The sequence below is a fragment of the Rutilus rutilus genome, assembly GCF_951802725.1.
Source record: "Rutilus rutilus genome assembly, chromosome: 21".
Lineage (NCBI taxonomy): Eukaryota > Metazoa > Chordata > Actinopteri > Cypriniformes > Leuciscidae > Rutilus > Rutilus rutilus.
This window is the reverse complement of record NC_140226.1, coordinates 11,805,310-11,828,800: the sequence shown is the minus strand read 5'-3', so window position 1 is coordinate 11,828,800 and position 23,491 is coordinate 11,805,310. Positions and strand designations below refer to the sequence as shown.

General features: G+C 37.2%; 1 protein-coding gene across 1 annotated transcript; it reads left to right on the top strand.

The window, feature by feature from the left end:
* The first annotated feature begins 15,696 nt into the window (after nucleotides 1–15,696).
* Nucleotides 15,697–22,402, top strand: lgals3b (lectin, galactoside binding soluble 3b). Its single transcript, XM_084392453.1, has 6 exons — nucleotides 15,697–15,819; nucleotides 17,269–17,286; nucleotides 17,372–17,716; nucleotides 19,317–19,405; nucleotides 21,356–21,524; nucleotides 21,763–22,402. The coding sequence occupies exons 2-6, from the start codon at nucleotides 17,281–17,283 to the stop codon at nucleotides 21,919–21,921; spliced, it is 768 nt and encodes a 255-aa protein (XP_084248579.1). The 5' UTR covers nucleotides 15,697–15,819; nucleotides 17,269–17,280; the 3' UTR covers nucleotides 21,922–22,402.
* The last annotated feature ends 1,089 nt before the right edge of the window (nucleotides 22,403–23,491 follow it).

Here is a 23,491-nt window from a genome sequence, read left to right as displayed (position 1 = left end):
TATTACATTCCTCTCTGCCCTTATACTTTCCAGCTGCTCGAGAGATCATGCCTGCAAATTCATCTATGAAGATCTTATCAACCCGACTGTTTACTTTAACATGCATTGCAGCTGCAAAAATCCACCACAACTGAAGTATGCATCAAAGCATCCCAATCTGTCAAAACAAGCAGCTTTCCTCTTCGCACGATGACTGGAGACGGCGTGAAATTATAAATGGGCTGGCGGTCTGGGATTCGAACAGAGGATTTATTATTTATTCATACTGGAAGTTGATTTGAGGGTACTGGGCATGTGCCGGTTTTAATGGCTCATATACTTTAGGCTATTACAAAATAGCGTTAGATGAAAAACATGCTCGTTTGCTCTCACATTTTTGCTTTTTTTTAATAGTCAAAATTGACCCCCTATGGCCTAAGAATCTTTCATCTATTCCCCAAAATTGATCTTAGCTTTTTAGCTCTTGCTTCCCACTGTCAAAGCCACAATACGGTTTGCGAACACACAGTGGACGTGTTTGACAGAAGTGACATCTACTTTGTCATCGCAGACCCTGGTGACTCTGCACAAGAAAAGTGAAACAGCAAGAGCTTGCGCCCCTCTTTCACTCACAAACAAGACTTTGGCTGGAAAGGCTGCTGGCATTGAACTATGGACAAATGAGATATTGTGTTTGGCTACAAGCTATTGTCAGCGTGAAAGAGAGGCAAATTCAATGTGCATGTCAATCACTTGACTTCTAACCAGTGGGTCTCGCTTAATGTGAATTTGAGGGGATGACAACCAGATGGCCACTATTAAATCTAATTATGCCAAAGACTGTTCAAGAGGAGGATGAATTCAGTCTGGACTTGATTAAGAAGTGGGTTAGTATTGGAATTTAATTCAATATTTACCAATTGCCCTTACTCTTCCAAAATAGTGATTTTGTAAAGAGCAAGCTACTGCTAGACATTTATTTCCTCTTAGGTTTTGTGTATTGCACGACTCTACAATTGATTGATAGACTCAGACCCCACTCTGAGTGCTTTTTTCAAGCCTGTCTGAGACTTTTAAAGCATTGTTAACATTGGAAATAAAACCTGTTGATATTTCAGGGCGACGCAAATGGGGGGTTTGAAAGGGACAAAGACAAAAGGGTCCATTGCGTAAACAAAACAGATCTTGGCAATCTTTGGGTAAACATCCGTAAGGTTAATGAATCACATGTCTAACTTTATGTTTGGATGAATGAAAAGTTCTATGAAAACAATTGTACAGGAAAAAAAAAAAGTAGTGACCCTAAATCCATTGTGTGTCGTGTAACCTATTTGCTCTAATTTGAGGTCATTCACACATGGATGTTAATTGCACTGGATGGCTCAATGATGACGCTGTCTTGAATAAACCGTAGGGTGTCTGTTCCTTTTAGGAACAGTCTTATCAACATCTTGTCAGCTCTTTTTATAAGAGGCCTTTTGCCTTTTAGGGAAACGAGACTCGCTGTTTGAGAAAGTCTGAGTAAGATCGTCTGAGAATGTGTTTTGGGTCTATGCTGGATCCCATATGATTCATCATCAACTGCACTGTGCAAAAACAGCAAGATGGAAAGTTGATGATTTCTTCAGATGTAGATATGCAAAGAGACAGTCCCAGTTTGCAAACTCAGACAACACATTAAAAGTGTGTACTTTGCTGGTGATTGTAGTGTGTAAGGGGATTGCACATCATAAATTGCAACTCAATGGCTTCTTTGTTGAAAAATGATATCATTTGGGCACCTTTATCATGCTTTTGTACAATGTATATGATTTGGAATTCATGTCAACACATTCAATCTTGTATATTATTTATTATGGCTAGTATATGCAAATATGGATGAAGAAAGATATGCTTTTTTTGTCTTTTAATTCAGATTGATTTATCTTTACCATATACACAAATATACACAATAAGAAGAAAATGCCTGTTTTCTCTTTTAGTACCTTACTTCTACTGACCAATAAGCAAACGTTTTCTTCATAGTGTCATTGTTTGTTGAGACTTTCAAAGCACTTTAAGTGCTTTTTTTGATGTGTGAACCTTAAATCCTGGTTCCTTTAAGTAGAACCTCACATCTGTGTAAATAAACCCGTGGGCATATCTCTTGTAAACTCTTGTGATTCTCCATATAGAGTTAAATGGGAATAAGGGAGCCTTGCTTCTTAGTTCACTTTGATTGATTGTCTGAAAATAAAACAGGACCCATACCGTATTTATTCACTCCATAAAACTCTTCATAGGCCGGCGGTCTGTGTTCCATCGTCCGTGTTTAGTGGTGATGTCAGCACTCATGAACCTCCCCCGTTTATATTAACCATGCAGTATGATCGTTTATGGAAAGTCATTTAACAGATAACCACCACTATACTTCATGAAAGAGGTTTTCCTACACACTAATTGCCTTAACTCATTCATACTGATAAAATATTATAGATTTCAGCTGAGCTTGCTGAAAAGAAACTCAGCACTGTTCTCCAAGACAGGAAATGAAAGCAGCGTGAAATGAAAGGAGTTCAGGACAGACAACTTTCCCCCCTGCTTCTGTCCCTGGCGGCTGTGTGTTTTCATAATGTTCTCTCGTGATCAATTGCAAGAACATCGACTGGCCAGCAAGTCACTCCGTGTCCCCAGCTGGTATAGTTTTCTTGGTTAACCGCAGAATTCACAGTACTTTATGGTGCTCAATTCAGGGGTAGAGTCTCTGTTAATCTCCATTATGAAGTCAAAGCTGTCATCATACGCCGACCCTAGGAGAACAGTGCCTGACTTATAGCCTTATAGCAATAGTAAATTGCTTTAATTGTTCAATGAGTGGACTTCTACTTCAATCTTGAGTTACTGTCAATGCAAAAAAAAAGTCAGACCCATTGAGCTGTCATCAACACCAGTAGGTGGTTTGTTTTTAATGCTTTACAGAGTTCAGATTCATCAAACAATCTTCAGTAATGCTGTTGAATGTATTAAACAATTTTAAGCATAAAGGAGTGCTTATAAAGTGCACAAAAAAACCCTCAAAAACATGTTGTCATGTGGACAATCAAAACCTATACTTCATTTCGACACGGACATCACTGAAAATAATGATAATTTGCAGTTCAGTAAGTGGTCCGTTCGGTTCAGTTCGATGAAGGATTTGTCAGACTGGTGATTAACACAGGTAACTCATCTCTTTATACGATTCATTAAGAGAACCGGCTCTTAAGAATCATTCGTTTGGGAATCAGACTACAGTGGTTCACTAACAAGAACCGGTTCAAAAGATTTATTAGTTCAGGAATCAGACTACACTAGTCAGACAGTATGTTTTTGATTTACTAAAGAGAACTGGCTATTAAGAGTCATTTGTTCGTGGATTGGGCTACACTGGCCTCTGTATGTATTGATTCACTAAAAATAACTGAATCATCATAAGAGTCATTAGGTGTGTTCGACTTAAAGCGGCACTACACAGACCGATTGGTGTATGACATCAAAGTACCACGAGAGCGATTAGAGAGCTGACGAATGCTCATATGTCATACACAGATTGGTCTGTGCAGCGCTGCTTCAAGTCAAAAACACCTATTTGTTCATGGATCGGGCTACACTGGCCGTGATTTATGTTTTTGAATCACTAAAAAGATCCGGCTCATAAGAGCCATATTTGATAGTTTTAATAAGTGTCCCGACTTATTTCATCTTTCCTAAAATGTCTTTATTGCTGAGTGATCATAGAGTAGTCTTCTCTCATGCGAGAATTGCCTAATCAAATGTAGCCATTAACATCATATTATATTTTGGAGGACAAAATTACCATCCAATCACAATTCCCTATCGATTAACTTGCAGTTGCTGAAAGCAGGATCCGGCTCTAGTGATTAGCGCAGAGATCAAGTGGGACACGAAGATGTCAACAAAGGTGTGAGTGTAGCCTACTATAATGAGATTTGTTAATAAGGGGAGGAGGAGGCGGGAACCAGCGACATTTCAACTACTTTAATAATAGAATAAACAAGCACGGCAGCCCCTTATGGGCGACTGCTGCACACACAAAAACAAAACAACGTAAAGTCCAGGCCTGGTTTTCTCTCCTCCTTCACTGTCGTCGCTCCTGCCTTTATGCTTCCGAATCTCCTCGGTGAGAGAGATACGAGACCTGTGCAAGTGACACTCGTTAGCAATCACACCACCGGCCTCGCGTGTGCTCTCACAGCTCTCGCCCGCCCTTCATTTAACAAGGATCTTCAAAAAGAGTTTAAATTCCTAAAAAGGAGTCACTGTCAGAGGCAAGAAAATTAAGATGTGACATTTGCTAAACTTGCTTTTCCCCCTTTGTAAATAGGCCTATGCTATACTGTATCTGCGTATACAGAACTATAAAGTTATTGACACTTCTCTCAAGACAGCCTGCGATCCCGAATTCATTTCTCTTAGTGCTTGAATTGTCAAATACACACACAATTATATCAAAAGCCCATCGTGCGAAATATCTCACAGTAATACAGTCGGTAATGAATGTAAATATCTGGGTGAAAACTGAATCCGCATCAGTATCCGTGCATTCGGTCTTACAATGAGAGCAGCCTTAAACCTGCTTTTGTCTGTGCCATAAATGGAAATTAAACAAGATTTTTTTTAAAATGTATACATACCAATATTTGTCATGAAACTCTAGATGGCGCAGGCTGATGGGTCCTTAACGCAACTTGCTGACAAGCCGATTTTCAGATCTGGCACTTTTAAATAGTCTGGTTCAGTGTTTGCTATAGCAGTTTCCTCTGAAACCTTCCATCTTCCCCAACTCCACCTGTATACATCTGCCATGGGGAATTTTATATATGCTCTTTGTGCTAAAGTAGTATGTCTTACATGCTCACAGCAGTGTATTGGTGTTTGTTATGGCAGCAGCAAGTCTCTGTACTTACTCAGCAGCAATAGTCCGTCCCATATTCCACTGAGAAATCTGGTTACCCCGTTCTACAACTCAATAGAAAGACGTTTCTCACGAGGTACACTGTGTTTTTATTGCACATTCAATACAAATTGCAAATTCAGATTCATAACTCAGGTCAAATATGATTTATTTTACAGTGGTTAGAAAACACAATAGTTTAGAGGATCCTTTCACGTTTTTTCCATATCGGATTTTACCACTTACTTTATGGAGTTTGCTATCAGCCAGGAAAATCTGTAGGTCTCACTGCTCTCGCAATCAAAACAAAGAGGATCTCTAATTTGGCTAATGGCTTTCAGATCCACCTTAGCAAAAGACGCTGAGAATCTGATAAGGTTAAGGGGGTAATCTAACTCCCAGCATGCCTGTCATCTTACAGTTATCTCAGATTGGACTAGAATAGAAGAATGCTGGGTAGACTGCCCACAAGATCCTACTACATGCTTCTAAGCCGCTGAAGCTCTGTTAGTTTATCCAACAGAGGAGTGCAACTTGATATAATCCCCAAATAGTAGCTTACCTATAGGCACCATATGGATTAGAAGTTTGAGGTAAACATAATGCAAACCCCTGATGTGATAAATCTAATGTCTTTATTGGGCTGTTGGCTTTTCCACATGATGTGGAAGACACTGACTGATAATAATAATAAGGTTGGTTACCAGCAGCAAGTCCAAGCCTATTGATTTACACACCCAATATAATACCAAATTTAGCATTTTAATGAACTTTTTTTTGTTTTTTTGTTAATCTTTTACCATATGTCTTGGAGTTTCGCAATAATATTGTATCGTGAGTTCAGTATCGTGATATGTATTGAATTGTGACAAGAGGGTATCGTTACACCCCTAATATACATATAATATATGTATGTATATATATAGAGAGAGAGAGAGCGCAAAATAATATACTTTTTGCAATTTATTATTATTTTTTGCACAATATTACGACAGATTATAGCCAGTTATTGATTTATCCTAGAAGTCTGTTTTACTCATGAAATACTTACCATAATTTCATCATAGGAAAAGACAAAAAAAAAATATGTGTTCGAAATGCACAATCTTCCAGAACCAATTACCACCCACTCTCAAGTGTTCAATTAGTGGTTGTGGTTGTATATTATATTAGTATTCACAAAGTTCCTTGTTTAAAATTCCATGATGGAAAGCCATGAAGCAAATCTTCAGTGTGTAATTAAAAGTGTGAGTGCTCCCTGGGGACGGAAGGTGTTACTGAGTCATTGTGCTCTCAGTGCGGAATAAACCTACGCACTCTAGCCAACCTTGGGGACGGCAAGGTCATCGCTGATGTGTTGTGCTGTTTGCAAGGGAGCGAGCGCGCCTTGTGAAATCGTAATCTGTTCGGAGAGCCCTTCACATTTCCAATATCTTCTCTTTCTCTGACTTTCAGCACTCTATTATGGATGAGGTTGCTATGGTGATGCCGTAGTGCTTTCTGACAGCATTCAAAAAAGGCTGTAAAGTGTGTATTTTAAGTTCTTTATTTCCACTGAAAAATTGCAGGCCTGCAGATAGTGTCACTGGATGCAATGTGCAGTAATCTGTCCCCTCTGAAAGCTGGAACATTCATTAAATATCTTGCTAAAGGAGCAATGACCTTGCAAGAGGGTGTGTGCTAAAAGTAACATACATTACTCGGTTTACAGAGGTAAATAAATACACACACAGTGATAAACACTAACATATAGAGTATATTAAAGCAAGGCATTGTTACAGTTGCCATTACTGGATATTTCACAATGACTAAAGGCCCGTTTACACCAAGAACGATAACTATAAAGATAACTATAACGATTACTATATTAGCATTCACATCAGATGACGACATCGTTCTGTTTATTATAAACGCGCGCTGCAGTTTTGTCGTTTTTTAAATGCTGGAGCTCTTTAAAGCAGGATGGATTCTGATTCGCTGTCAATGTTTTTATCGTTTATCAGCTGGGAAAAAATTATTCTGAAAGTGATTCAAACGATATTGTTTCTCTGTGCTGTTATCGTTATACAGTAGTTGTGGTGTGGTGTGAATGGGTCTTTAGAGTTGGAAATATCCATTTTATGACATTTTTAAATATTTTAAATATATATTTTAAATACATTTTTGTGATACTTTTATGGTATTATATTAACAAGTAATTCAATATAATATTATATGTAGAGCTGGAAATGTTTATATGTATGTGTGTGTATGTGTGTATCCTCCAGGGGGATGATTTCATTACAATATTAATAACTACATAATGAATCATTGGTTCCAGGCTAAATGTTCCATGTGTGCGTCACCTTAAGGGAAAAACGAGTTGACACTGATACAAACGCAAACACATGCTCCCCAGAGAAGGAGACTGTCACCGCAGTGCAGGGACGTCTCTTTGTCACCATGTGGTCAAGGCTCGCTGGATCTGCGCCGCATGTCTTAATCTTCTAACAGATCAGAGCGCTCAGGCGAGCCCCGATGGCTGTCCATTTGGGGGCCTTTTCAGTTTGGGGATTAGGGTTCATTTTTAGGACACCCTTTTATTCCATCAAAAATGACATTTCCCAAGACAATGGGGGTTGAGTGGAAACCATGTCAACATGGCCGACCGTGGATGATGCGATTCATATACTCTTGCTTAATCCATTGTATTGATAAGCAGCTTTGATGTAATATGTAGATTGAGGTCATAATGCTGCCAAATGATATATAATCAAAGAAATAAATTAAGCAAAGAAACATGTTGAAATCAGTGACTAACCTAATCATGCAACTAATAATTGCAGAATTTAACTAGATTTGAACTCACCTAATCGCGATTAATCGTATCTAACATGAAAGTTTGTATGTGTGTGTTTATACACACACACACACACACACATTATATATTTACAAACTTTTATGTTAGATGCGATTAATCGATTAATCACTATTAATTGCATCTAACAAAAGTTTGAATGTGTGTATGTATATACTATATATATATATATATATATATAGGCTATAACACACACATATATATTTACAAACTTTTATGTTAAATGCGATTAATCATGATTAATCATTTTGATAGCACAAATTTGTACATCTGAAGAAAATATGAGTGGTTCTTGTCCTTGCGAAACCCACAGCCGGGTGTTTTGGGTGGTTGCTATGGTGTTTTGGGTGGTTGTTAGAGTGTAGCTAGGGTTTTCTCTCTGGTTGCTGAGGTGTTCTGGGTTGTTGCTATGTTATTTAGGGTCATTGCTAAGCCGTTTTGTTTGGTTGCTATAACCTGCTATGGTGTTCTGGGTGGTTGCAATGTTCTGGCTGGCTGCTGTGGTTTCCTGGGGGGTTGTTATGGTGTTCTGGGTGGTTGGTAAGTGGTTTAAAGAGTTCTGGTTGATTGCTATTGTGTTCTTGGTGGTTGCTATTGTTTTTCTGGGGGTATCTGGGTGGTTACTAGGTAGTTCTAGGTGGTTTCTGGGTGATTCTGGGTGGTTACTGCACTTTAAAAACATATTTTCAAGATTTGTTATGACAACATTTTTTCTTTTGTCAAATCAACTTAGATAATTTATGTGGTTCAGATAACATGATATTTTGAGTTTCTGTTGATTAAACCAATCTGCTTCATTGTATTAACTAATGTTTTTCATTTTAACTAACTTAAAATTTTAAGGCAACCAGGTTACTTACTTTTTTCAATTAAAACAACAATATTATTTTACAGTGGGGGTTTTCTAGGTGGTTGTCTCTATAAGACATTCTTGTCTCCAGAAATGGCTGCAAACCCCACTAACTTTTCATCGTTTCACATGGTAAACGTGGTCAAACTAACAAACTACAAAATGACTTTTATGTCACAAGTACGAAGCAGTAATTGTTCATCTTCTAACCCGCTGCGTCTTTCCTCAGTGTAGCATTACAAAGACATGGACAGATAATAAACGGCAGATAATAGGCTATCTCTGAGTCTCGGTTCCTTGACTGACATCCCATTCAGCATCAATGACATGAGTCAGCCTCCTTGGTTTATCCATGAAAGACATCTGTGCACCGAACAGGTTGATTGACCGCTCTCTCTCTCTCTCTATCTCTCTGTGCGTATATGTGCGTGCATGTGCATGTCTGAGAAAAAAGAGGGGGAGACAGTGTAAGATTGCATTATATGCCGTCTCTTGTCCTCTGCCCTTCGGCAGGTCGGATTCAACCGACTCAGCTAACGTTTTGCTCCATTGAACCCTGTTGCTGATGTCTGCCTGCAGTGGAAACATATCAGCATAAATGCAGCCTCATCTCGCTTTTAATTGGCTCTTCCAATTCTCTGAGCATCTAAAAATGATTATGATTACAGCATATGCATTCAGTGGGTTCTCAACAGAGCATTTCTTTGTTGTCTGGTTTTGGGGTAACAAATGTTTGCATTCATTTAATCTCACAGTTTTAATCCACGCTGCAGCCCTTGTAGAATGTAGACACAGTTGGGCGGCTTGATTGTCTCTCCATTGTTTTTATTTGACAGTATGTTAGCTTTGTTTTTGTCTGTTGATGCGTGAGTATTTGCTCTTCACATGCATAGCAGTGAAGCTCATTAGTGAGACTTTGTCACTGTAGTCTCCAGCTAAGAACTATGTTGATTACAGTATTTAATGTGCAATCAAGTGTCACATATTTACTGTATGTGGTTAATAAGGACATATTATTATGCGCTCTTAATGAATGCAGATTTAGATTATAATCAAATACAAAATACACAATTAATGCAAGCTTTTAAAAGGATAGACTATTTTCTCACTCTCATGATGTTCTAAACCCATTTTTTTCAGACACCTCTTTCATAGTGAATGTCTGTCGAGCACTAAAATGGAGATAAAACAACATACAAGTAAGTAACAAGTATGTATGTGGTCTGTTCCTCACACAAAGCTATCATATGGCGTTAGAAGACTTGGAATATGAAGCTTTAATGGTGTTTTTTGTGGAGCTTGATAGATGTGGTCGCTGTGAATTGACGTTTTATGAGAAAAAGCTGCATGAAGATTGTTCAGATTTTCTCTTTATATATGTTCCACAAAGAGGACAAAAGCATATGGCCATGGAACAGCATGAGGCTGAGTAAATGATAATAGAACTGTCATATTTGTGCGAACTATTTCTTTCTTCTAACAATGAATGCAATTAACATTTTCCTAAACGCATGTTTTCCATTCTAAAGAATATGAAAATTCTCTTCAAATGCTTGCAGTTTAGAAATAATTGAAAAATATTGAAATAATAAACTATTGAAATTATTTTGCAGGACTCCTGAATAAAGGTTGGACACAAAGACCTTGAGGACTGAAGCATCCCATTATTAAGGAATGAACAAAAATGCCATCATATGATGCAGGAGTAAGTGCTAGCGCATGATTTTGATGACATTTCACTCAACATTCCCAGAGCTTCTGCAGAAGTAGTTTGTCACTGCCCCGTGCTGTCAAGTTTTTCGCCGTAACATGCTTTTGTGACCTTGTAACGTTCTAGAAATGTATTTTCTCTGTGCCATAGCTGTCAATTCTCAAATTCTCAACCTTGCACCGAGGGTCTTTTTGTCAGATCCTTCAGTTTAGTGTCTCGCCCACCACAGTTTTCATGGAAAGAGTGTGACGCTTTATATCCAGCAATATCCTCTTCTCTCCAAAGTCGAGACTGCTGCTTTGAGTCTCGGACATTGCTGATCAAGCATAAAGTGTAAATAAATTGTGCGTCATAGTGGTTTTTAGGTGAGCGGTCAGCAATTGAAAAAATGCAGAATTGGTTCCAGCCCGTGGAAGGCCTGATTGCCATCACTGATGAGAGAACCGTCTGCCCTTAGAATGCGTTCGCCTTTGGTTTGGTTTCTCAGTTGCAACGATCATTTGGTTCCCCTCGTGCCGCAGAGGCGTTCTGTCTGCTTCTGTCATTAAACGCCGGGCTTCCAACAGGAACACAGAGTAGCCAAGCATTAGATTGAACGTCGTGTTTAGTTAAGCCCTTCCAGCCATCTCTGAAGGAGAAATAAACCAACCCTTTTTATCATTCCAGTCTTGGAAACAAGCTTCAAACTCATTTCTTTCTACTCTAATTCACTTGACAATCTTCCTACATCATCAAAAGCAAATTAACCTAATTTAAATTCGGAAACTACATCAGTGCAATCAAAGATTTGTGCAATGTTTGTGTTCTGGTTTTATTTCTGCTTTTTTTTATTTTTGCTGTTGAATCTCAATGACCGTTTGTTTGTTTTTCTGTACACTGCCGTTAAAAAGATTGGGGTTGGTAAGATTTTTTTTATGTTTTTGAAAGTCACTTAAGCTCACAGAGGCTGCATTTGTTTGATCAAAAATACAGTAAACAGTAACATTTATGGATGCAGGATATATACATCGGTATTGGCAGATATATGTTCATTTTTAATGTTTAATGTTATAGTTATCAACCCGATAAGAAAATTTGGCCGATATATTAAAGCCGATAAATAATGTATTATTCCCTTAAGCTGAGAAACATCAAATGCGCACTGTTCGCCATGATGGTTTTGAATTGCTTAAAATATGATTGGAATCACTTAAAAAAAGGAAAATGCAGTTAAGTGCAACACTGCAGTGCAATTCTGTTATATAGGCTACATAAAATTATAATGAGAACATTATAATTGTGTGCTTGGGACATGGCGTTTAATGGTGAGAATTATTATATAAAAATTTGGATTTAGATTGATCTGCAAATGTATCAGTTATCAGCTTTCAAATATAAAGAATTATCGGTTATCGGTATCGGCCAAAATGTTCATATCGGTGCATCCCTAGTCATATTGTTAAATATTATTACAATTTAAAATAACTTATCTATTTTAATATATTTTAAAGTGTAATTTATTCATTTCATGGCAAAGCGCAATTTTCAGCATCATTCCTCCAGTCTTCAGTGTCACATGATCCTTCAGAAATCATTCTAATATGATGATTTGCTGCTCAAGAAATATGTATTATTATCAAAGCTGGAAACAGTTGTGCTGCTTTTGTGTAAAATAAAATAAAATAAAAATATCAGCACTCTTTGATGAACAGATTGTTCAAAGAACAGCATTTGTTTGAAAAAAAAAACTCTTTTGTAACATTATTAATGTATTTTCTGTCACTTCTGATCAATGTAATGAGTCCTTGCTGAATAAAAGTATTAATTTCTTTAAATAAATAAGAATAAAGATGCCAAATCATTAAACTCTGGTGTAAAACTTACTGACACGTGCTAGAGTGTTATAGTTGGTCACCAGGGTGTTGCTACTGTATGTGTTTGCTATGGTGTTTTGGGTGATTTGTGGCCTAAGTCAAAAGAGCCCACATCCTGGTCCCTAGACAAACCTGTTTTATCATCCACTAGACGAAAATTGTAATTTTGAAAAAAGTAATAGCACACCTGTACTCAACAAGCCACATGAGCTATAGTATGAATCAAAAATGATGTGGGATTAAGATTGCATTCAGTTTTTAGGCCTCTGAGGTAGTGGAGCTCTTTGTGTTCAAGCTGACTGTAAGAGCACACTTGGTGATTGTAGGGAAACTCATATCCCATAAATGACCTTCCAGAAAAACAAACAGCAATTCAGTGAACGACAAAGAGAGAAAGAGTGAATGTTACATTTACGAGGCCAGCTATAAAAATAAAGGTACTTTATTGGCATTAATGGTTCCATGGATAACTTTTAGCATCCAAGGAACCTTTCCATTGCACAAAAGTTCTTTATAGTGAAAATAAATATTTCTATAGAATTTTTTTGAAGAAAAAAATTGTTCTTTTAAGAACTGCACTCCTTTTATGGCATTGCTGTGAAAACCCCTTTTTGGAGCCTTTATTTTTACAGTGTACGTGTATACAAGGAGGTTTTTGTGCAGTTGTGGTGGGGGTAGAACAGACCTGATGAGGTTCATAATTTAGATATGAGATCCAGAATAAAAAAAATGGAGTGATTGTTTTTGTTTTGATTCTGCTGGGACAGATAAGAGAACTCTCGTACAAAACAATTAGACGCTGCTTGTTATGCTTTTTTTTATGTTTGGACATGGCGAAATAGTTCAGATAATCAAACAAGCCTAAACAAACATGCCCTCTTTACGCTAGTGCTCAGGAAAACGCTAATAGGAAATTCCAATAACGCTGCTGTTCAGTAGGGGGTATTGTTGAGGAATGTTCTACAAAACAAGCACATCCCTAAACATTAGTACATAAATTTGAACACAGACGGCTCCATCTTTTCCATGTGAAAAATATTCACAATCTCTCTGAACATTTTCTGTTTTCACACTGTCCAAAAATATACAGTAAAGCTTTCCTAGACTACACTAAACACTTTCACAGACAATTCTTCATAACGGCTCTACCAGATCCTACCGGATCCAGTTACACAGACTTCATAAACAGTGTGAAATTCCTGAATGTTCTGATAAAGGCAGGTGCTGATGATCTAGTTTGATGATAATAAGCTAAGATTTCAATGTAATCAAAATATTGGATTTCAACATATAATCATCAGTACAAAAGAGGGGAAATTAAGAAAGATAATGGTCAATATCGGAGAAATCCATCATTAACTTTTCCACAGATGTCTGCTTAATGTTTGACACTCAGGAACAATTGAATAAAGATAAACATCCACATTGAGAATTATACTTGGATTGTCTTCCTGTTTATTAGGTCCTTAGACTTATTATCTTATCAAGCTGAATCAATGGTCAATATTTGTCAACACATTTGACCCATCACCCCAATCAACCAATCACCTTATGACCTCTGAAATCCACAGAATCATGTTCAACCACTGCTCGAAAGTCCTTGATTGACCCCTAGTGTTAATAAAACAGATTTCAAGCTACTTATAAACACTTACCTGTTCAGCCACGCAAGCATTTGTTGTAGGTGCCAATGAACAATTATGTAAAAATCTACACCCTGCATAATATAGAATTGATCAGATTTCCTGTTAACATCTTGATTAAATATACAGAAAATTTGGGAAGAATGTGATTTGCTGTAAATTGTAGAGCATTGTTAAAAACAAGAGCGGTTGAAGTTTTGTTCATGAACTTTAGCCTTTGTTTGATTTGTATTCATGCCAAATTAACAAGGCTTTAAACAATTCCACATTATTATAATCTCATGTCACTAGCTCTTTTTACAAAGAGTAAACACACCATCTAGTGGTTGTGCAGAGCATGACTCTTTTAAAAACTGTAGGCTACTGAATAGAAAATGTATGAAGTCTATTATAGCTGGATGACAATTATATCCTAATAGACTTTTCCCTCTAGTGGATATTATTTTATAATGGAAAAGTCTGAGGTTCCATATCATTTCTTCCCTCTAAAATATTTTCAATATCCACTGTATTGCCATTTTAAATATTAAATATAATATGTTAATTTAACTGTCCTTTTGGCTAGGGGAATTTATATGAAATTTTAAATGAAATACATTTTGTTTTAAAAAAAAAAGTATATACAGTATCGTAAATTGCAAATTAATATAAATATTTTAATACAAAATTTCACAAAGATATTTATGATCTTGCCCTCTCTCATTGGTCCATGCATAATAGTAACATTTTTAATTTATTTCAGCATTTATTTGAACATAACAGAATAACCTACTGACAAACCTTCATTAAATAGGCCGATTTAATGTTTAACAAGTTAATATGTTAATAACTTCATAGACAGTTCAATCATGAAGGACTGAAGGTGTGTTTTTGTAGAAACAAATCGGTTCCAGTGTGATTTAGAGAATATATTAGTCTTCTAAATACATATTTTAACTTTACGCAAACAGGGAAACCAAAACACCATGATAATAAAACAGAACAAAACAGAACCCTTACACCCGTGACCATACGGACAAGTGGTTTGGATGGATGGATGGATGGATGGGTGGATGGATGGATGGATGGGTGGATGGATGGGTGGATGGGTGGATGGGTGGGTAGATGGATGGATGGATGAGTGGATGGATGGGTGGGTGGATGGGTGGGTGGATGGGTGGATGGATGGATGGATCATAGTTATTATTACTATTATTATTTTAAATCAGATGAGCTGGACCACCATATAGTGAAGCAAGAGCAGTTAATATGTGTTCAGCAAAGGAACCCCTTCAATCCTGTGTAAAAAGCCTTCCATGATGCACTCCATGAACTTTGTTAACACGAGAGAGCAGAGCTGGAATCTAGCTAGGGGTGGTGAATTTAAACAGGCTTAAATATTGTCTAGTTTTTATTCGTGTTATGTTTTTGCTCACAATACTGTTCCAATACTGCCGTTTGTTATTTCATTTCACTACAATTCTAACATGTGGAAAACAGTAACAATAATGAATGAATAGTGTCCACGGTATACAAACAGCCATACAATGCCAGTTACTATGCAACCCTACCCTACAGATGTTTTAAGCTATGAACAGCTCTTCCAATCCTTACCTAGTTGCCAAGGCAACGATTGGCTTTTGTTCTTTATTTTGTCAAAACAAAAAATGACCCCCATCCTTACAACACATGGGTAATCCGGAGGTTATGCACTTCTGATAAACTGCATAACCTTCCGACCATATACTGAAGAGCCAATATTGACTCAATCCGAAAAGAACGTTTCGGCATACTTGTTAAAATATTTTTCATAGTATCACCTCTGAATGATCATATTTCCCAATGGAAAGCAGGCCATGTGTTAAGTACTGTGTGTGGGTGCGGTCTCTTCTCAGAAGTACAGGCATAGGGAGGGTTTTCAGGGGCGTGAGAGTGTGTATTTATTAACTCCACCCCGGGCCTGTCTACATACTGCCTCTACAGAACAGCACTGTGTAATAAGAACACGAAACAGGTAAGTTATGTGCCTTCTGTTAGCCTCTTTTCTCTTTTTCAAAACTTTGTCAGCATCTTCAAGGTTAATAGATTTAACTTCGGTGTATGTGTTTGCATAGAGATATTCAAATTGTTTAAAGCTATTTATGTGGCTGATGAGTTTTGCCTAATGCAAACAGGAGGTAGCCATGTCGTGTTGACATGAAAGGCATCTTTAGAGTTTTACAGATATTAAACAAATAACTGGACAACTTTGAAAGAAATATAGAATTTAATTTACTTTAGCTAGCTTTAAACACATGCCTTCATGTGATTCACAGGCACGGTGAAATCCACAGGCCTGTTGACGAGTCTGAGCTTGCAGTGTTCAAGTTCGTTTGCGTGCAAATGGCGCAATAATATATTTAGGGAAGAGATTAGATGTGCCTGCAGTTGTTTAGGTGTATTCTTAATGTGCATTCTAACTTCTAACAAAACATCTCTGAGGTAAAAGTTATAATGCACCCAAAGCCAAATCATGGGAACTTAATTTGATTTAACATGCATCTCTGTTAAGAAGAGTAGGCTATGCATTCATTACACTTAACATAGTGTTACTTATTAATATCATGTGATCATGCATCCACTTTGGCTCACCATTCTCACAGTGCAATGGGTGTGGTGGTTGGTTTCATGGAAAAGTGATTCATCAATTCGTGCGAGCAGGGAACCAGGAACACAATTTATGTAGTTTTCAAAGAGAAGTTGTTTTACTTTTATCACTCAACTGCACCCATGAAGACAGATTACTTTTTCTCAGCATTAGTATTTTATATTAGTTTTATGTCAGAGGCTATCGCTGCATCTGAAACTGCATACTGTCTGAGCAGTTACACACACACCCGGAGCAGTGGGCAGCCATTTTTGCTGTGGTGCTCGGGGAGCGATTGAGGGATAGGTGCCTTGCTCAAGGGCACCTCAGTCATTTCCTGCTGGTATTGAGAATCGAACCCACAACCTTTGGGTTACCAGTCTGACTCTCTAACCATGACATCCCCAATGTGGGTTGTATGAATGAAACCCGGATGTACTTCATCCACCATGTGTCATGTGATCTACCAGCGTCAGTTGCTTCGCTTTACTGGCATTCTCTCCCGTGGCCTCATGGGATAGTAAAGTGTCCATCAAATTAATCTTGGCAGAAGTAGTAGGTCATCTGGGTACTTTTTGCCAACTGTTTTCCGAATACTAAGAATTTGGACATACTACTTTTTTGGCAGGTATGTTTTTCGCATTCTATATCGTAGGGAAGTAGGCCTATTCGATTTTGGATGCAGCGTATATCTTCTAATGGAAGGATTGAACTTGTGCATTCAAGATTGTGGGTTTGCTTAATAAAATGATGTTTTAAAAAACATTTGTCTGTTAACGATATAGCATGGCCAATTTTTATTTTCTGTCAAATTAATAATGTATTCTCTTTGTTTAGATTTCAGAGATCATGGATGTAAGTACATTTTATCCCCTCAATAATTCTATCTGGTTTAGTGCAAAAAGTATCATGCTATAAGTTCTATTATGTTCTGTTTCAGCTTTCAGATGCCCTCGATTTTTCACAGGAAAGCAATCAGCAGGCAGGAAACCCAGTATGGCCTGGCCAACCAGCCAACCCCACCTGGCCCGGCCAGCCTGCTAACCCCGCCTTGCCTGGCCAACCAGCCAATCCTGGCTGGCCTGGACAGCCTGCTAACCCCCTCTGGCCTGGCCAACCAGCCAACCCTGCCTGGCCTGGGCAGCCAAACCAACCAACATGGCCTGGACAGCCAAACCAACCAACATGGCCTGGACAGCCCGGGCAGCCTACAGCTCCTGGGTGGCCTGGACCTGCACCACAAACTGGTCCTTATGGTGCTCCTAATCAAATTCCAATAGCACTAGTGAGATGTTTTCACTTTTCTTGGATTTGTACAACCATCATGGAATTTGTTCTATAGAATACATGTTAAATACCTTGGGCTAGTAAACGTCTAAATATTTTAATCTTGTTAAAGTGAACGGTCTGTGTTAAATACAGTAGGGTACAACGGGGCTAAAGATATGTTTTTATTAAACATTGATTTTACACCCCATGCTTGGTGTAAAAGGCACCCAGTATAGATACAAATAGTTTAGCTAAATCATCAAAGCTTTATTAAGGACACACATGGTCCAAAATCACAAACAATAAAACAGACAAATACAGAAAAACAAACAGAGTCCACAATATCACATATTTATATGTAGGTTAAAACGCTAATGGTTCTGGAGAAGAACCTGGCTCAACTTAGTGCTGGGTTTGTTTGCAGAGTCTGTTAACCTACACATGCATTTGTGCATGATATTGTGTAGCACAGCAGACAGGTGGGCACACCAACGCTAACAAACATTTGGCTTGCACTGCTCCATCGTGGCACATCATTATATGCTACATTGAGTTTCTGCATGCTGCTCTTTCTGTAGCGCCGCCACAAATGGGCAGTATACATAGGCTTACAATATGCTCTAAAAAGTCTTCACAGAGTCTGAGCACATACTAAATTTTCAAATCAAAATATTAGCTTGTGCATACATCATACGACACTGTCTATAAATGTCCCTATCATCAGAAAGGTCATCAGTTATATATTATGTCCTAAGTATTTAGCCTCATTACATACTTTAATGACAATACCAGACAGAGAGATGTCAGAAAATGACACGTTTCATGTCCTCACTACTCCTAACAATCATAATATTACTCTTCTTTGCATTATATTTAATGTCAAAGTCTGACCCATATTGAGAGCAAACTCTCAGTAACTGTTGAAGGCCAGCACTATATGGACAAAAAATCACCAAATCGTCGGCTTACATCTAGTGGTTAATGATAGTGTTACCAACCATATACCTGTTGGTAACCTGTTCCACAGCTGTTTAGCAGCTTCGATAAATAGTCCATATAAACATTAAAAAGAAAGGGAGACCAAATGCTTCCCTGTCTAACTCAGTTGCTTACATTGAATGGAGCAGACACAGAGTTAGCCCATTTTACATGCAGTGACTAATGAGCGTACCAAAAAGCCAGAATTCTCACCAGAAATTTAGGAACTCCTCGGTTGTAACTCTGTACCTATAACCTTGGATAAAATACTGGCCGGTAATTATCCATACTATTTATTTTGCCAGCTTTGTCTTTAATAATAGGCACTAACATAACAGATAAAATACAATGAACTAAAAACCCAGCAAAACAAATGGCAATCAAAGGAGTTTTCTACTTGCAAATTTGAAATGTTTAGCAGATATCTTATCCATACCACATGCGTCCACAGGTATTGTGTAAAGCGGGTGTTTTGGAAAGTGCTGTGGCAAGTTTTTGTGCAATCTAGTGGTTAAGAGGAAACTAAAATAAAATGCTCCTTTTACCCCGGTGTGTCTTTAGCCCTGTTGAAACCTAATGGGTCTTGGTTTCTGCTAGTTTACTCAACATTTACTTTTCTTTTTTTCTTTTTTTACAAGACTGTGCCATTTGACCTCCCGCTACAAAGTGGAGCCTTTAACAAGATGCTTATCACCATCGCTGGAGCGGTCAAACCCAACGCTAAACAGTAAAAACAACAATGCACACACACATAAAAAAACATGACAAATTATTACATACAGTACATACACTCAAAGTATTTAGGCTTAAATTTAACATCCTTGTATTGAATTGCATATACAAATCCCATCCATTTGGATTACACAGTTTTAACATAAACTATTTAATTTAAAGTAGGGTTAGGCAATTTCAGAGAGGCTTGCAATAGCAAGCTAGCTTTGAAAGCATAAGATCCCACCCTCCCTTCAGAACGTCTCCAAATTCTACAAAACTCATGAACGCACACAGCCAGAGCAGAGTCTGCAAAGCATCACGAGAGACGGCATTAAATTAGTGTTGTTGGCATATAAACGCATAACAGCTCCAGGTAGAACATCACTGGGTACCATTGCGTAATTATGGCCAATTAATTTGATAATATATATCATTAATGTGATAATATATGTCAGTAAAACAAAAGCATGGCAGAGTTTATTATTAACTATTTAACTTTATTTAAATCATATTTTCCATAATGCATTTATTAAAATTTCTTTGAATCAGCATAAACCTGTTTATTGTGAAAAGTTACATTTATTCAGTTAAAAAGTATGAGCATGTTTAATATATGGTTAGCTGTGGAACAATATTCAGCTAGTTAAAATGTATGAGATTGAAACAAATTTTTATTTATTGATGAGAAATATATAAACCTAGTTCTTGTGTATTTAAAACGCGCAGCCAGTTTATTAATACTATTACAGAAACCTCTTTCTTACCGGTTTAATTTATGTATGACTGACAAATATGCATCACATTAACTTTATGAGTTTGTTAAAACTGTAATTCCAAATGGATGTCTTAAATTTAGGCCCAAATACTTCTTAAAGGGATACTCCACTTTTTTCGGAAATATGCTCATTTTACATCTCCCCCAGAGTTAAACAGTTGAGTTTTACCGTTTTAGAATCCATTCAGCCGAACTCCGGGTCTGACGGTACCACTTTTAGCATAGCTTAGCATAGATCATTGATTCTGATGAGTCCAGTAGCATTTCTTTCAAAATGACCAAAGAGTTTCAATATTTTTCCTATTTAAAACTTGACTCTTCTGTAGTTAAACCGTGTTCTAAGATCGACGGAAAATGAAAAGTTGCGATTTTCTAAGCCTATATGACTAGGAACTACTCTCATTCCGGCGTAATAATCAAGGAACTGTGCGGCTGTACCATGAGTGCAGCAGGCGTAATGATATGACGCAGCGCCTGAAAATAGGTCTAATAGGTTAGACAAACTTAGTCCCGGTCACGTTGGAAGAAGTTACCGAGCTGGGGACTATTTTCAGGCGCTGCGTCATATCATTACGCCTGCTGCACTCATGGTACAGCCGCACAGTTCCTTGATTATTACGCTGGAATGAGAGTATAGTTCCTAGCCATATAGGCTTAGAAAATCGCAACTTTTCATTTTCCGTCGATCTTAGTACACGGTTTAACTACAGAAGAGTCAAGTTTTAAATAGGAAAAATATTGAAACTCTTTGGTCATTTTGAAAGAAATGCTACTGGACTCATCAGAATCAATGATCTGTGCTAAGCTATGCTAAAAGTGGTACCGTCAGACCCGGAGTTCGGCTGAATGGATTCTAAAACGGTAAAACTCATCTGTTTAACTCTGGGGGAGTTGTAAAATGAGCTTATTTCCGAAAAAAGTGGAGTATCCCTTTAAGTGTAATATACCATTACATTATAAAGTACATGCATTTTGTTTTGTCACCACATTTTTGTTAAAGATTACAAAAACAAGCATTTGGCTTGTAAATAATGTGCACCAATGAATTATTGTTACCTAGAACATACATTAGGTTAAATTATGAAATTAAACATGGCCACTTTGACCATCATTGTCTAACAATCTCCTTCTTTGTGACATCCCTGTGTATTTCATGTGTGTAATCTTATTTTTTTCTCCTCCACTTAGTTTCACAATTAATTTTAATAGAGGCAATGACGTTGCGTTTCATTTAAACCCCCGCTTCAATGAAAGTGGAAAGCAAGTGATTGTGCGAAACAGCATGATTGGAAACCAGTGGGGTAAAGAAGAGCGAGAGCTGGCCTCCTTCCCTTTTGCCCCAGGAAAGCCTTTTGAGGTGAGCGTGGCATCAAACAATTAAGTTTCTTTTTCATTTCAATGGTTTTATTTTGATTAAACAAATGTCTTAAATATTTACTGTTCGGCCCTCGTTGTGTTTAAAGACATTAGAGAATAGATATCAGATGAGAACAGACTGCAACAAAGCAGACAAAACAAGATCATGCGTTTGTCTCCTGCCACGTTTGTTCAAAACTATTCCAATTGCAAATGATTAAAATTGTTTTGAATTTCAGATGAAGATCTTATGCACTGACACTGAATTCAAAGTGGCTGTGAACAAGACACACCTTCTGGAGTTCAAACATCGGGTCCGTGAGCTCAACCAGATCAGAGGTCTTAGTATCTTCAATGATGTCACCCTCAGTTCTGTGAATGTGGAGACACTGCAGTGAAATCTGCACTGATTCTGTAATAGTGTCATGTCTTTTGACAATGACATATGCAACCTATTCAACCACACGTGCAAGTTATTTTTAACACTATGTTTGTCAACAAGAGTTTATATTTACTACAAATGTTAGAGAGATATACATCTGCATGCAAATTTTTCCTCAGTGCTGTAGTTCGCTTTGTTACCTCTAGGTGGGTATGTTACTATCTGGGTAGGATTGGGTTGTCATGAGGTTCAGTGGCAGGGTTAAAAGGAATAAATATTTTACATGAACATGATACTGATGATGATGATGATGATGATGAGGATAATAGCGGAGGTCATAGTGGGGAATGTGATAGTGGCCAATCAAGAATAATGCATGTGAAATTAGAACTGGAATAACTTTATGAATGTAAGTTATCTTCAACTGTAACCAGTGTCAAAGATGGTTCTTCTTTGTGTAAAGATCTCATGATTAAAGAAACAACAACGGATGTGAACATTGAGTGCTGGGCATGTAATTACAATCCTCTGTGAGATCTGTGTAGTACACCTTTATTGGCAGCTCCTGATATATAAAATAACAGCAGTGTAAACTGAAGTCAAGGCAGTGTTAAATTTTTAATCATGGAAACAGTCTGTCAGAGTTGTTGTCAGAGACACCCTGACAGAAATCTAATAGAACTGACCTCAATTATGCAGAGGTCTATTTATATAGTGCCTGAAGCACCTGATTACTTAAAAGAGTTGAGCCCTGTTGCAACCCACAGATGAAACCTCCAACATTGTATAAATAATGTGCACAAGTATTAAGAATGTTCCTTTGGGTTGTGAATGTGCCTCATTGAGTCTGTACTTTTCAGATTCAGGGATACATGCATGTAAAGTTAAACAAGATGATATATATATATATATATATATATATATATATATTTTTTTTTTTTAATGACCTTACAAGTTTGATTAAACCATAAAAAAATGAGGAAATATTTTAAATATGAAGAAAGAACAGAACACTACATTTGGTTAATGTATTTATCTGGAAAAACAAAACAAAAACATAATCAGTTATTAATATTTTGTTGGTTCTCTTGTTTTTGCATGTGTTTACAATTTCTTTGTATGACATCCTGACCAAAAATAATGTCCACACAATTTGACATGTTTCAACAATGCTTAAATGCTTACAAAATCTTTAACACATTAAAATACCATTACTACTACTACTACTACTAATTGAATAAAGGGTGAAGATGTCGATTTTCCTAGGCCAGACTTCACATTTGGCCACAACTAGGCTATATGTATGTATGTTACTGTTAATTTTAGCCCAAAAAGTTAAATAGTATAAAGTTGTAGAATGCCTTAAGATTTTTTATTTTATTTTATTTCTCTATTTTGGGACACTATTATAATAAAATAATATAAGTAATTCAACTCAAACAATACAAAAATATTGCAATCTATCCTTGAAAATCAGAATGATTACAAAAATCGGACAGAAGAGTTACTGGTAATAAGGAAATATGTTATTAATTGTTACCAAAGTAGAATGTAAAAATGTTTGTAATATAAAAACCTACATTGAC